The 17,157-nt window shown below is 34.5% G+C and overlaps 1 protein-coding gene and 1 long non-coding RNA gene across 2 annotated transcripts in view; both read right to left on the minus strand.

The window, feature by feature from the left end:
* Window positions 1-778: 778 nt before the first annotated feature.
* LOC124947337 lies at window positions 779-3,792 on the minus strand. The gene is made up of 3 exons (XR_007100380.1): window positions 2,286-3,792; window positions 1,940-2,092; window positions 779-1,507 (listed from the first exon to the last, which is right to left on the minus strand). It is a non-coding gene; the product is annotated as an uncharacterized LOC124947337 (long non-coding RNA).
* A 6,996-nt stretch (window positions 3,793-10,788) lies between these two features.
* Window positions 10,789-17,157, minus strand: part of LOC124947304 (UDP-glycosyltransferase UGT5-like) — a 42,432-nt gene continuing 36,063 nt past the window's right edge. The window contains exon 3 of the mRNA XM_047489291.1: window positions 10,789-11,223. Within this exon, the coding sequence (XP_047345247.1) occupies window positions 10,935-11,223 (289 nt within the window). The 3' untranslated portion in view covers window positions 10,789-10,934. The remainder of the gene's footprint in view (window positions 11,224-17,157) is intronic.

Here is a 17,157-nt window from a genome sequence, read left to right on the forward strand (position 1 = left end):
TTCTCTTCATGTCTTTCTTACCTTTTTTAGCTTTTTCTGTTTCTCTTAATGTCTGTGCACAAAGAGAAAACATGATAAAATCCCATTGAACATAATTTCTTTGGATATATCGAGGAATATTAGACTCTCGTCTCGTGAAAATAGACGAGAGAATGAGAAGAATTCCATTGCCGGTTTAGGATATGGAAATGCAATCGGACGGTGAAACTTCGACGATGAAATTGCGCGCGTGCCTTTTGAAATTTGAGCATCCAAGATGTTCTTCTTCTTCTTCTTCATCTTCTTCTTCGATTATTTTGATATCTTACACAAAGCATAACAGGGCTTATTAAAAAATTTAAGAAACGTAGAAAAGCTTATTCCATTTCTGCATCGTTAGTTATCCGACATAAATGATGTTAAATTTAAAAATATGCAGAAATTTTACAAAGATATTTACCGAAAAATCGAGGTAGATGCTTTTATCGAATTAAACAGATAATAGGAATAATATGTATAGGTAAACATATAATTCCATCGAAATTACAATATTGACACACTCGCAAATTATAGATATGCTTTTAGAAATAATTGCATTAATGAAGCTATAAATTATATTAATACTTGCAAGTCTGGCTTTGTGAAAATGTATCCGATTCTACCTTTGAGCATTTCAAAAATGTAGATTTATCTGAATGTTTTGCGAAAAGGAAGTGAATGATGGTATTGTTATCATTTTGGTAAAAAGGTGAAATGCTTCTTTTCACTTAACATATTGTTTATTTGACATTTTCTCGTTTATAATCTTTCTTATGTTATTCCTCAATAACTATGTAATCTATATCCAATTAAATCAACAAAAAAAAAATATATATATATATACATATATATAATTTTAGGTAGTTTAGATAAACAATTAAATACTTTAAACTTGATCGAAAAAATAAATCGTTATATCGTATTATTGATTGTACGAAAAATTCGTAACTAACACATAATACGAAATAGGAGATATCTATAACGTGATCTATCTGGAATGCGTTAACGTATCGTTATTTTTCGTATATAAAAAGCCGTATCAATGATACCGTGTGTACGATAAAAACAGAAGAAAGTATCACACCGAGAGAGGTATTCTCTCGATTCACACGAATCGCAATATATTTCTATGCATTCGAGTGGATCAACGAGTCGCTTGATCGTTTCGAGAGGAAATCGTTTAAACGTTGCGCAAATAACACAGCCGACGTGTCATGTTACAGCGGCCAGGACTTGTTGGTCGCAGAACCGAATAACGCAATTTCCATGGGCACATGGGACTCGAACGATTCTTGAAAAACGTTGAAAACTAATTATTTTATAAAATCTCGTTTTACATCGTAACGGTATTGCATCGTTTGCTGAACGAGCTAAGTGGACGTCCGTTAAACTTCTCTCTCTCTCTCTCTCTCTCTCTCTCTCTCTCTTTTTCTCCGTGTAAAAAGAAAGAAAAAATGAGGGAAGTACCAGTGATGTTTCGGTCGAGCCTCTGAAATGAAAAAAGTAATTATTCCACGGAAGGTCGGCCACCAGTGTGCGCTCGGTCGGCTGGTTGACATTTAATTAATTCAAACGACGCGCGATTCTTCGCGTTCTAGATGGAAAGAAAGGCGTAATGCTTAATTTCTAGTGTCGCCTTCGTGATACGGAATGCGAGCTCATTTCGTCGAAATGGAATTCGAGCGAAAGTAGAAATAAAGAAAAAAAAAAGAGAGAAATAGAAAAATTAAATTAGAATAGATTAGATTGAATCATTAATTAATGCTCATTATTATGTTTGGGAAAGGACAAAGAAAGACAGAAAGAGAATGGGAAAGAACAAAAAGAACAAAATGGGTGGGAAACAATAAAACTATTAACGGAATGAAACTACTACAGTATAATTTATAGATAATCCGCATTTAAATCAGACAAAACGTACCCGTGTCCGAACATGTCGTCAATCAACGGGAAGTTTGACATGGCGTCCATCAAATCAGATATACCGTCGTCATATACTGCCTCGTGGTTGTTTTAATGGACCATGTCTACTGGACAGAATCCTTGCGGAATCAGCGTTGTTTCAAAGTTTTACCTATCGTTTACGCGACAGGTACATATACATGTATGTATATATCTATCTATCTGTCTATATATGTATATATATATATATATATGTATATATATATTTATAGTAGATACTAGAACAAGTACTATGCTTCGTCGATGAAATATCTCGATGCAACGCTCGATACGAAAACAGAATATTTTATTTAAAGCGTACCTACCTTCGCATCCGAGAGTATTGGTAGCCACCGGCAATAGTGGTTACTCGGCACTGACCAACCAACAAAGTTTGAGTTATCGAGATACGTCGAACGATATAATATACTGACGTTATTCTCGAAAAAGAAAGAGAGAGAGAGGGGGAGGGGAAAGAAAGAGAGAGAAAGAAGAGGAATTTACCCGACGATCTAATAAAACACCGATACGTTCGCTTCGTCTCGCAGATGGAACGTGCGACAAGGGACTTCGAGAAGATCGATGGACAGAGAGATTTTTCGAAGCACCCTTAATCTTTTTTTCTTTTGTACCGATATCTTGACGATAGAGAATTTCGAATTCGAGTTCTTTTACGATGCTTTTACGAGCTTCTCGAGGTAAACGAAGATCGAGCTGATTTTCTTATGTCCTTATTTCTTCTTCGTTATATTTCTTTTCTTTATCTTTTTTTTCTCTTTTTCTTTTTCTTTTTCTTTTTCTTTTTCTTTTCTTCACTATGATTATATAGGATCGAGGGAAAAAGCTCGAGAGAGGAAAGAAATATTACGCGATAGACGATGATACTTTGGTCCGCGCTAGATGGGACGTGCGACAGAACGATCTCGCAGGATCAATGAAGCGTAAAATTTTCGTTAAGTCCTTTGCGATCGATTCCACGCCTCTTGCTTTTTGTTATCGGACTACGCCGGCGTAAACCGATTGATGAAGGACCCGAGAGTAAATCCTTTTACTAGCTTGTAAACAAAAGTAAAATAATAATAATAATAATAATAATAATAATAATATTAATAATAATAATAATTATATATTTCCATGGCTAACATGATTATCAGTTTTCTTTGATCTATTAACAAGAAACACGATGAATTATTATAATTCTCTCTCAAAAATATCACGAATAATGTTATGATGAACTAGACTCGAGCATCTTTCCTCGTAAAACTAAGAGCAAACGTTTTATGAACGTGGCCAAGGTTCAAGAAAAAAAAGATTCAAGGAAAAAAAAAAAAGAAAAAGGAAGAAAAACGGGAGAAAAGGAAAAGGAGAAAAGAAAAAGAAAGTAAGAAAGAAGAAAAAGAAGAAAGAAGGAGAGTAAAGAAAGCGTAGTGTAGGTTCGTTGCCGGAAACGAAGACGACACAACGACGACAACTTTATCTACTCGACCCTGCGAACGAGAAGATAGTGGTCGTTTCGCGCGAGAGGTCCACGACTGGGATGGTAAAAAGAGAAAGAGAAAAAGCAAGACAGAGATTGACAGAGAGAGAGAGAGAGAGAGAGAGAGAGAGAGGGAGAGAAATAGAAAGAGAATAAAAGAAAAGGTAGAAAAAGAAATGGTACTCTTTCGACGGCAATCTGTAACTTTGCCATTCGACGTTAACAAGTTGGCAGCAGAGGAGAAGGTCTGTGGTTCTTCACTGTCTGACTCGAAACTCCATCTCTACTGCTTCCTCCAGCAGCACTCTGTGCCGTTCGTGGCAAAGTACCTCCTTCTCTCTCTCTCTCTCTCTCTCTCTCTCTCTCTCTCTCTCTCTCTCTCTCTCTCTCTCTCTCCTTGTCCTCGTTCCAAAGTACCGTTCTTCGAATAAACAGTCTCGACTAGCGCGTTGGAAAGCTGGAGAGGGTCGACCAAGTAGATGGAGGAGGAGGAATAGGAGAAAACGACCAAGCGGTTTCCAGGAGTCGGCAAGAGTAGCAACGAGTGACGTGTGGTCCAGCCAGTCCGATTCGCTCAACCACGAACAAATTCCTTGATGACGTTGAGACCCTTTACTATCCTTCTCTCTCTCTCTCTCTCTCTCTCTCTCTCTCTCTCTCTCTCTCTCTCTTTGTCTCGTTTGAGGTCCTTTTGAAATTCTAAAGTACGAGGAAATACCACTTGAGCATGTTTACCATATAAACCTATCATATTTCCGTAATGTATTAAAAAAAAAATAAAAGAGAAATTAGAAGAGAAAAGAGAAAAATAATACGTGCAAGTCGGAAGTTTTGAGATTGAAGGAAATTAACTCTTTAATACGTCGAATAATGTAGAGGTAAATTTTACAGACGTTATTTCAAACGTTTAGAAAATTTTCATTAGTGACAGTTGGAAGACTCAAAATATATTTTTAAAAAATATATTTTCTTAAAATATATTTTCTTAAGAGTATAGTATAATGTGAAAAGTATGATTATGAATTCTTTTTATCTAGACAAAGCTATAAAAGGTTATTAAGATAATTAGACAAATATGAGATTGGTTCGGTGATCAACGTTTTTGAATCATGATTAAAAAAGAAAGAAAAAAAGGAAAAAAAATATTTATAAAAGAAATATTAAACAAGCTACAAAGTAAATATTAAAGCAAATATAATGAAAAAAAAAGAAAAAAGAAAAAAAATTACATTGTTATTTTTTTAATGAAATTTAACGAAGAACTAAATTATTACGCATGTCTGAACATTACAAATTAAACTATCTTCCATTTATTGATACATATATTGTAATCCTGTAATTTTCCAATATATACTTAAATGTTATATTTTTAAGTAAACAACATCGAGAAGAAATAAAAATATTTGTAGGTAAAAAGATGATATCCCTTGATCTTGTACGTTAAAATCGAACTACTGAAATATTTTTAATGAGATTATTCATAGAGAATATTATTCGTGTTGGCATATATTAATCTGTAAGCTGACGGAAGGGCACCAGCATAACTGTCGAAATAATAAAGACGAATTTCTCATATGTACATAGATCTATTTTAAAGCGAACAGATCGGATATGTGTTTATATGCGTGTGTGCGCGAGCGTGTATATATATATATATATATATATATATATATGTATGTATGTGAAGGATGGTGAAAGAATTATGTTTCCAGTCGAGCTCGAGTTCGCTGGCTTGGCTGACAGTAACGAACGATATCGAGAATATGACGGCTACAAAACGGCTCTATTATTTATATCGGATACTCGAATGACACGAGTCCACATCTATCCATAAAAAGTAAAGAAAATAATAATACACAATGGACACAAATATGCCCGACGATTATCTTTACTATATTTTTATTCTCCATGGTCCGAGCTTAGGATCTCAAATCACATTTTCCATAAAAGTTTAATCTCTTACTGTCTTTCTATCTTCGATCTTTCGTCATCTTGTTGTAACGACTTTGATAAAATTTCCGTGGTCGTAGATACATTCGCATTTCTTTTTATACGATCTTTCTTAGAGTTTTACATTCGCGAAGTTTAACGAGATCGAGAAAGTGTTGAAAGCGTCGAAAAGCGGAAAACTGGTCTTCTTCTTCTTCTTCTTCTTCCTCTTCTTTTTCTTCTTCTTCTTTTTCTTTTTCTTCTTCTTCTCTTCCTCTCTCTCTCTCTCTCTCTCCCTCTTTCTCTCTTTCTCTCTGTCTCTCCTTATAATATCCCACAAAGTCGAGCTTTTGCTCACTTGAAACTACTCCAGCTTCCAGAAATTATACACCAAGCGAAAAGATATTCGTCCATCTTTTAATATTTAAGAAGACTTAAGAAAGACTTAAACAGTTTATATATCCAACTCCGACTTACTTCGATCGTGGTAAAGCAATTAAAAGAAAGTTCCTTCAGATTTCAAATTATAAACATTAATTTATCTATGATCATTTTTGGAATAAATTCTATGATATAAAAAACAGAAGAAAAAAAGAAAAACAAATGAGAATTAATATCAAAAATGGAGATTCGATGATGAAAATTCGATAAAAGCGTCAAAAGCACTATGACTTTATGAAAGTAGAAAGGTACTCGTATATGTCGATAAAGAGAGAAAAAAGAGAAAAAAAAGAAAGAAAGAAAGAGAGAGAGAGAGAGAGAGAGAGAGAGAAAGAAAAAGAGAAGGAAAAACGGAAGAGGGTAGGAGAGAGCAGGTGGAGACCGACTAAACGATTCGTCGTAGAGAGGATATTCTCTTTCGTCAGAAAGCACCTGTTGCCCTTTCGCCGGTTAATCCAAACGGCGACCTTTCGCACGACGTTTCCTCGCAAAACGATCCACGTATTTCTTCCTCCTTCATATCGCGTTAAATGATCGTCAGATACTCCATACTAATTAGAAGAGGGCTTAGATGAAAGGGTTGCTTGTAGAGATTTAAATCGATCACCTGTTGCCTCTTTCTCGTTCACGAATGAGAAATTTAGAAGAGAATATCATTGGAAATTTACGTTTTAATCGATGAATTATTCGTGATTAATATCGGGAAAATTATTTTCTTCGAATTTAAACGATCGCTATCGGAAAGATTGGACACGTGTTCGAATTTACACTGCAAGGCCATCTCTCGGTGACCTTAAGAAAACAAGCATCAAGGGTAACACGCTAAGATCCTTGGGTATTTCTACGAACGAATTCTTTGAATTTTCAATCAGCAATCTGTATACACGATGTTTCCTATTTTATTTGTTTATTTTCCATCGACTGGGATTATCGTGTCAGAATTCAGATATTGTATCCATTTGTAAATAATATGAAAATACGAACGAGGGAAACATTTAATTCGAATTTAATTCGACATAAAACAAGTTTTGATAAAGAAATAAATGGTGTAAAGGAATATTAAAATTAAAAGGATACACAAAAGGAAATGAATATTCCATGAGCCGCATATATTCGTTAAAGTTTTCAACTGTCTTAGTCTTTCTACCGGAATTTCCTCTCTTTTCTTCCACTTTGTTTAAATCAAAGAGTATTTCGGTGATATGTTCGAAAGTTCATAGATGCCTAGAAACGGTAGAAGGTCGGAAATAAATGGAACGGCAATAAAGGAAATCGTAAAAGAGAAAAATATTCCTCTATTCAAAAGGCAAACTGTATCGTTAATATTTTCTAAATGCCAGTGAGATTTATGTTTCAAAGCCAACTCGTGGAGAAGCCAAACGACGACTCGATAAAGAACAAAAATGCGAATAGAGTTACGTACGTAGAGAACATAGTAATACTTAATTATAGGATTTCAATTCGCTGGACATTCACGATCATTATGCTTTAATTCAATGAAAGTAAATAACAAAAAATCTCTGGCTAATCTCGACTGAAACTACTCTTTAATTATAATTGCCTTGAGATTCTATTATTTATCCCGTTGCATTTCATTTTAACCAAGGAATATTTAATTATATCTAACGCTCTTTTTCTCCCTTTCGAACTGTTTATCTATTAACCTTCTTACTAAAGGAAGGACAAAGGATATTCTCTGTGAATATCCAGGAGCTTAATTGACTTTATTGAACGCTTGCATTTATTTCCTATGATCGCATTTGAGTTTTCTCTCTCTCTCTCTCTCTCTCTCTCTCACTCACTCTCTCTCTCTCTCTCTCTCTCTCTCTCTCTCTCTCTTTCTTTCTCTTTCTTTGTAGGAGGAGCAAAAGAAAATGTAAAAATCGAAAAACTTCGATAATCTTTATCTCTGGTAGCCATGAAAATCAACGTTAATTTTTCAATGTTCCATCGATCAATTTTAATGAAAACAATTGCATAATATGAGTAACGTCATTGATCTACTTCATTCATTATCTCTCTTTCTATGCCCTGAGATATTATAATCATATTATAATTAACTTGCTTACTCTGACATCGTATTCTCTTGCAAAATAACAAAGTATACAATTTAATTTGTTATGTCCTCTCTCTCTCTCCCATTCTCTCTTTCTCTTATTTCAATATCATTCGTGTTCACGAGGCTTTAACACAGACTAACGTTTACAGAGAATTATTTCGAGCATGTAATTATCAAATAGCTTTTTATTCTATTCGCATCTACTCTTCCACGCAAGAAAGATTTCAATTTCCCACGTAATGCGAGGGATTATTTAATTTTTACATTCGACGGATGAACAAAAATTGGCCTCATCTCTCTTTCTCTCTCTTTTCTTTTATTTAATCCAAAAGCCTTCACTTTAATGAGCCTTTCTATCAATGATCTTTTCCATCAAAACGTATGCTATGAATGGAAGTAATGCGCATATGTAAGCTCAGCCAGTGGTTAAATCCCAGGCCTGTTTGATCACCCTCTTTGGACCATCACCCAACGCCCCAAGGGGTAGAAACGAATACGAACGATACGAGAGTAAACCGCGTTCATGATTCAATCAACGAAGTTAAAGCGAGCGCAAAATAGTATCGTGTATCCCCGTGACAACCCCTTTGCGTTCGTTCGAAAATGTTGCCAATCACTCTCTCTCGTTCACCACGATGATACCACGTTACCTCTCTCGTATAATTTTTCAAGCCGCAGTATGAACTCGCATCGGTAAATCTAAATTTCCTGTGTCGAATAATAAAAAGAGAGAGAGAGAGAGAAAAAGAGAGAGAGAGAAAGAGAGAGAGAGAGAGAGAGAAAGAAAGAGAGAGAGAGAAAATAGAAAGGAAAACAAAATTGGAAACATACTTCAGGACACGAACAACAAAGAAGATACAATATAAATAATAACAACAAATACTTTAACAAATGTTGCTCTATATATATAAAATTATTGAGAAGAATCGATTTTAATTAATAGCAATAAATTACGGTAACCTGTTTCGTAACTCATCAAATGTTATCTAAACAAATCATGATTGACTCTTTGATCTTTGCCAATCTACAAATAGGTGAAAACATGAATGCAGAAAAGAATACATATATGTCTATACGTATACAAATTGTATAGCAATAATTGTAAATCCATTATTGCTCCGTTTGTAATTTGAATTTTTCTCATAACCTCTTAATAAAGTTTCAAACATTTTTTTCTTATTTAAACCCATAGGATACACTAACAAGATTTTACTATTAAAAACTTGGAAAAATTCCTCTATATGAACATATTTATACTATTGAGTTATAACGTGATATAACGTAGCATCATCGTGTTTTATATACAAGGTGTAATAAATATTATATTTACAATACAAATGATAATAACGAACAAAGAGAATTTAACGAACGATATATTTAACGTTTGATCACCGAAAGATAAGTCTCTCTTTTCTTTTTTCCTAAAAATAGAAATAAACATCCTATCATAAAAATTAATACTCGCATATTTTCTATACAACGATAACAACAAAAATAGTCAACTCGTTTCTTTTATTTTATTTGGATCGATTCAAAAATATTATTAGGAGAAATGTAATTAATATCTAAACCTTTTTCATCTTCTTTCACCCTTTCATTTTTTTACTCTCTCTCTCTCTCCCTCCTTCTCTCTCTCTCTCTCTCTCTCTCTCTCTTTCTCTCTCTCTCTCGAAAAGAGAGGGAAAAAAACTCGAATCACCACAAAATTCACATTCTGGGAGTTTAGATATTTACGAGACACCGTATCGTATTTCTCACGGCTTGGAGAGAAATGTTGCGTGGTAGGCTGAATATGATCGATGGGACGAAGGTAGGTACCGAATAAAGATACAAAATAGTTCGAGAAAGAGAGAAATGGTGAAAGAGAGAGAAATAGAGAGAGAGAGTGAGAGAGAGAGAAACAAAAAAAAGAAAGGAAAAGAACAGGAAAAAAGAGAAATAGAGAAGCCAAGCCCGAATAGAAAATGCCAAGCCGGCGCCACTGTATCGAGACTCACGGAATCGCGTTTAATCTCGCAAAGCTTGACGCGATCCATCTTTCTTGTTCTTTCAAGTAACAGAAAAAGGAAAAAATAAAAGAGAGAAAGAGAGAGAGAAAGAGAGAGAGAGAAAGAAAGAAAAGGAACGAAAAACATACGTCGCCGTCTTTAAAGTCTCCAATTCTTCTTTTCATCACATTTTCTTCTATTCTGCTCCATCGCCGTCGTTCTCATATCCATCCAAGTTGTCTTCAGCTACCTACGCCATTGCAGACGCAGCCATTGAAAATGTTCGTAACAGTCTCGGATCTCGCGGCACCGAGCTCCTTGTTATTGTTGCTTCTGCAACTGAGTAGAAGGCTGCACCTCTCGGAACAGCCGGAAACTCGGCCACCTGGGAAATACCTCGTAATGCCCATAAAGCTGGCTCTCTCCCATACTTCTCTCTCTCTCTCTCTCTCTCTCTCTCTTTCTTTCTATACCTCCTACTCTCCCTCTCCCTCTCTCTTTCAACTTCAATCTCATCCTCTCTCTTTTATCTTTCTTCATCCATTTGAGCCCGTTTTCACACTTTATCTCTTTCTATACTACCTTTCTTTCGTTTCTCTTTCTTTCTTTCTCTCTCTTTCTCTCTCTCTCTCTCTCTCTCTCTCTCTCTCTCTCACTCTTTCTCCCTTTTTTCTTTTATACATTTCTTCGTTCCTCTCATACCTGGTTCATTCGTTACTCGCTATCTCTCGACCGCCATGAATGCCAGTAGTCGCAATAGTAGTGTAACGTACATACGACGAAAGAAAGAAAGACCTTCTTGACTCGTCGAATAAAGCAATGGCTACTACTATTATGTATCACAGACAGAGTAATAATTTGACGCGTTTATGAAACCTAATAGATCGCAGTAAAATAATTAGGTTACGTTAGAAATGATTATAAAGTTAAAGATGATCATTCAAAAGATCGTTATCCTATATTATTTATTTAAATATTTTTTAAATTATAAATATTTATGTATAGGTATTATGCATCATACTTTATCATAATGCCTTATACATTATAAAAACAAATATTCGATGAATTTTATCTTATTATTTCAATTTTCTTTCTTCGATCTTTGTTTATCAATTTTCGCCTTTGTTCCTTTGTTAAAGAAGCAAATCAATCGATAAATGATATAGAAAACGAATAGAGAGAAACAGACCAAAAAGAAAATAACGTCTAGAAGATTACGCTGATACCAAGGCAGTTCCACTGCGTCGCTGCGAATATATGCTAAACCATTTCCTCTTCCGACATATTCGATCCACCATATAGCTGTCTCCAATGGACTCGCTGGTCGATCTCTGAAAGCCTTTGAAAGCTTTTTCATATTATCCCTATACCTGAAATCAAACCAGAATATAGATGATTAACATTTTATTAATCCAAAACATTAATACATATTTAATCGATAAAATCACGAATAAACAAAATAACAAAAATTTTATTAAACGAGGCTAATTTTTTTTATTACGTAGTTTTTATAATTAATTTGCACATGTATTTACAACTAATAAATTTCCTTAATTTATAGGATATTTTACAAAATTTGATAACGTTGAAATTAATTCTGCGTATAAACGAAAAATAAATAGACAGAGTCAGAGAAAGAGAGAGAGAGAAAGAGAGAGAAATAAAAAACATTTGATGTCCAGAAAATCGATGCTTAAACATTCTACGTGTTTTCTTTCTTTCTCCTTTTTTCTCTCTTTCTAATTTTAAGTCTTTCTATCGGCCATTTTCTACACGACTCATGTTTGTTGCCTAACCACTACGAGTACTTTTACTATTGCTCCGTAAAACTCCTTTCACAACGATGAAACTAGTGGACGCAACCAAATAGTGGCACTTCGTTTCACGTAGATCCTCGTTCATGAATGTTACATTCGCGAACACGCGAGGAATTGGTGTTACAACGACATCGTACCTTGCTTGAGTGTCATGCGAGTACAATGACGTTTAAAAAAAAATATAAGAAGAAAAAGAAAAGATACGGGAACGTTATGTTCTATGAAAGTTATGTTTATTGAAGCATCAACATAAGTATACATAAGAAAAGAATAAAATTGATATATGAGAAAAAGAATATGCAATATCAAAAATTAAATACGATATACAAATTGAATATACGATACACAGACTGTACGAATTACAATGCAAAATAAATAAGATAAAAAATAAAATGAAAACAAATAAATATTTAGATTCATATCTATATAATGTCTCTTTGTCATTTTGTGACATAACTCGCAATGTCACTTTGTCACTTCGTGAAATAAGCCACGATATCACTTTGTATAAAATTTATATATTTATTTATATGTCATAATTTCACCATATATAAAGTTTGTACAAAGAACAACGTGTAATCCTTTTTAATAGAATAAAATATTCATATATCATTCATCCAATTCCTCTCGCAAAGAAAACTTTATTTCGTGATTAAACACATAGTTTACTCTTCAGGATCAAAGTACCGGTATGGAATATCTCAAACAAGTCCAAACATCGTCTCTCGTATGTACGATGAGTAGCACTGAAGGAAAAGTGGTGATCTCGAGTGAGAGTATTAACGAATAGAGGGAGAAATGCAATAGGAGTTATAGAATAAAAGGAGAGAAACATCTCTCTCTCTCTCTCCTTCTCTCTCTCTCTGTCTCTCTCTGTCTCTCTCTGTCTCTCTCTCTCACAAACACAGACACGAACACACACCAAGCTCGTTCACTCGGACGAATCGGGACACACAATTTACCAATCGGTACTCTCCATTATTCGTGTTTACAGCTGCAGCCCGCGAATCAACCTGGTAGCCGTTATTTGCTTCGGTCAAATTCAGTCGCAGCCCTGCGGCGGTTTTGAATTAACCATCAATTTTAAGCGCGTCGGACACCCCGTACGTTGCACCCCGTTTACCACCCTCAACCCTCGACGATCCCTCGCCACGGAGATATCGATGTTTTCATGTTATCGAACGAAGCTATAGGCCGATGGAATTAATTCGTTACTCTCGTGATTGTCTTTCTCTCTCTCTCTCTCTCCCCTCTCTCTCTTTCTTTTCTCTTTTCTTTTTTCTCTTTCAAGTTACATATAGATAGAGAGAATCAGGTTTACATTGAGTTTATTCTTTCTTATTAAACTTACTCTTTCAATGTGATATTCAACTTTTTAAACTCTTGAAAAAACTATCTAAGAGGATAGACCGAGCATATTTAATAATTTACTTGAGATTCCTTTTCAAAATAGCTAATCAACATGAAAATCAACCTCGTTAACTTCACCGCGATAATGGAGATGTTTAAGATAAGGGTTCCACAGGTACAGAATTAAATATGGTATGTACTTTAGTTCTCTTTCGTGACCCGTTCGTCTGTTTCTAGTTGGAAATTCCCACGAAAGTATTACCATGATGATCGTTTGATTCATTAGAGATAACGTCTGATAATGTTATCGTGCTTACGTGACTCGTCTACATAGATTAATAATTTTTGTAATCGAAATTATTGATTCCTCGACATTATAAGAAAATTCTTACTTTCTCTTATCAATATCGATAATATAGTATTGAAAAAGGATCGACTCGATTGAATGATCGTTACATTTTTAGAATCGTATCGATTTATTCAAAAAAAGAAAAAAGAGAAAAATTATAAATAATTATAATTATTATCATTATTATTATTAACATTATCTATATGATTATTATTGTTAAGAATTATTGTAACTGGAACATATAACAATTACCCATTTCCATTTTCTAAAAATCACGTTTAGTCTCTTTTTTCGAATATCTCTTTTTTTAGATTTTTCATTTTTCTTTTGCTCCCTCTTTCCAGAAATCCTCGGCAAACTCATTTCAACTACCAAGCTCGCAACACAAAAAATGCAATAAACGAACACATACAAGAAATACAACAAGTTACATATAATTATACAAACAAATTTCAAGAAAACTTATTACTTTTGGGAATCGACCTGTCTGTTCGTAATAGAAAAAAAAAGAAAAAATATGGATCAGGAGAGAAATACGAGCAAATAACTTGGATTTCGCTTTTATGTCGCGTACGGTAACTACTACTACTACTATTACTACTACTATTACTACTACTACTGCTACTATTACTACTACTACTACTACTACTACTACTATTACTATTACTATTATTACTACCACGATGACAACAGGAAAAGAGAAAACTCGGGTGTACTGAAAAAGTAATAGCGGTCGCTCGCACTCGCCTGAAGCATCAAGTTTTTGAAAAGTTATATAGGCCGGTGAAGCTCGCATTCTTTTTTTGCTCCCGCGCACTTTTATGACAATTTTTGAAGCACGGATTTGTATTAAATGCAACCCAATTACTTTTGCGACATTATATATATATATATATGTGTATATATATGTATATATATGACTGCAATAGGGTTAAATGATATTTAAGAAGTATTAAAGCTAACCAATAATAGATGTTAATTGACTGAAAAATGAAGTTTTATATCGATAAATCAGTCTACTTCCTTTCTTCGAAAATAGAAAAAGGGGAAACTCGAAAGAGTCAGATAAATTTTTCACATATGTATAGGAAAATATGAGAGAGAGAGAGAGAGAGAGAGAGAGAGAGAGAGAGAGAGAGAGAGAGAGAGAGAGAGGAAAAGAACGACTAACATACTATTTGTCTTCAAACAGAACTGAGAGAAACGCCGTTAAGGTTATCAGGAAAACTATCTAGAGGTATTATTATAGGAACACATCGTGGTAATAGTCGAACGTCGAACGTAATGGTTCCGATTATCTCGACTTCTCTCTCTCTTTCTCTCTGTCTATCTGTCTGCCTGTCTGTCTGTCTGTTTCTCTCTCTCTCTCTCCCCCTCTTTCTCTATTTTCCTATCCCTTCTTCAAAAAGAGAAAGAAGAGGAGATGATTCATCGGAAATAAATTTGGTAGATAAGAGAAGAACGTGACATGAAAGAGGTTCGAGAGAGAACTGACCGATCTTCGTTGCTCAACGTAATTGGACGAGCTAACGTAGAAGAAGAGAACGTTCTATTGGCTAGTTTCTTCCTTTTTCTTATTTTTCTTTTTTTCAGCATAAAAGAGAAAAGGGAGAAAGAGGGTTTACACGTTGCCAGGATAGTTCGAAGGAAGTAACGTTATCGGAAGTTGTCTGAATTATTTAGTCACGAAAGTCTGAAGGCAGATGTCGCGAAAGTTACGGTAGAAACCATTTCTAGTCCCATTTCGGAGGCCGGATCGTATCTCCAGGGGATCATAATTCCCACGATATCTTGGATCGTTGTCGCTCGGCTCGAGCTTTCTCTGTCTCTATCTCTCTCTGGCACGTTACAAACTTACTTTCCCCAACTTCCGACTTGTAACGTTATTACCGAGCCGCTGGAACCCTTACCATCTCCCTTTCCGACCATTCTACACTCCTTATTCTTATTCTGTGATTCGACACCACGACCGATTCGTTCCACTCTCGTGTCTCTTATTCCTCTCTCTCTCTCTCTCTCTCTCGAATTAAAATAACATAATGTACCTATCGTATTAGTGTCAGTGATAATGGTAAATTCCTATAAATCTATCTTAATCTTATTTTATTTTAAGGAACTTTAAATCGGAATTTAAAAAATATGTTATTTGATCTCTATCCTTGAATTTCATTTTAGAATTAAAGAAACTCGACAAAGATCGATTATAAACCATTTTAAACCTGACACATATCCTTTTCTATACTTATACATCGTAAAGAGTTATCGGTAGGTAAGAAAAATGATATGTTACTTTAAAATCGACCGACCGACCATTTTTGATTACGTGTCACGAAATTTCATGTAGACCGAAAAGAACTATATTCCAATATGAATTTATTACAAATAGTTACTAATCGATACTGTTGCGATTATATCAGTTCAATTTTTTCATCGATTTTCCTAAATCCAATGAATGATTGCAGAAGCACATTCGAAAAACGAAGTTAGATTTACTTCGAAGTATACGATTACCTTTATGAGTCCACCATAATTCAAGAGACTTCTTTGCAACAAAAATAATAATCATTTCGATCTATCCTTTGAATTAAATTATCGAATTGAATGCGACGATTATTACGCTCGAGGGAGACATAATTCGCACGATATCTCCGCTCGTCGCTCTGCCAACAGTCCTGCTCTACGTTATAAACTTTGAGACTTGTAACGTTATCATAGAGATGCGACGAGACCTCTCTCTCTCTTTCTCTCTCTCTCTCTCTCTCTCTCTCTCTCTCTTTTTAGTTGCCTCTGATAACTGATATATGCCATAACTCGTGCACGCTACTCACGTGTTTTCAACGAAAAACTTGACATAAAACACATACACACACACACATTCACATGTAGCGGTAAATTTCAGCTGGCGCGATCGTTCAAACCTAAAATTCTGACGAGCTTTTCATCGAATATATTTCTCCTCTCGAACGATCCTGTCCTGTTTTATATTTGAAATTTTACGTTTCGAAAAAGGAAACACTTTGACAATCGAAGTATTTGTATCGAAATAGACGTTACTAAATAATACGATTCTAAAGTCCGAAGAACAAATCAAGTGCGAAAGCACGATTTTAACGGTCCGTCAATTGTTCAAAACTGGTCATCAAGCTAAATGAATTACTTTTCATATTTCATAATGATAAATGGAATAAATTTCTACATACGCATGTATTTATATATACATACACACATACATCTATATACATGTATATATATACGTATACGAATTTAACGAACTGTTTTACGGCGACAGTAAAATTTTCTCTTCGATCGTTGAAAATAATTATTAACATCAAAATTTTATTATATTTCGAAATTTGCACCATTCTTAAATTAAAGACCCTTTAATTTTTAACAAAACAAGTAGATTCGAATTTTTAACTTTACATTCCTGGGTAATAGATATTTCACTCACTGAACAAAGCTACCGAATCAATGAAGCGGCGAATTAAAGAAAAAAAATTAAAAAATAGAATAAAAGAATAAAAAGAAAAATGAAGAAAAACAATGTTAGATATAGAAGATATAGAATACAAATTTCGATATAGAAAGAATCGGATTGCGAGATATCTCGTGTCATCTATAAGTGACGTATAAACGATAAGCTATGTGTGATCGAAAAATCGTACTCGATCGATACTCGATTTCTATAATTCTTCATCATTCTCATCGAAACAACGAACTCGTTGATCGGGATTCTAGAAAAGAAAGGAACGATCTCGTTAAAATTATTCGTTACGTATATACGCATA

The sequence above is a fragment of the Vespa velutina genome, chromosome 1, assembly GCF_912470025.1.
Source record: "Vespa velutina chromosome 1, iVesVel2.1, whole genome shotgun sequence".
Lineage (NCBI taxonomy): Eukaryota > Metazoa > Arthropoda > Insecta > Hymenoptera > Vespidae > Vespa > Vespa velutina.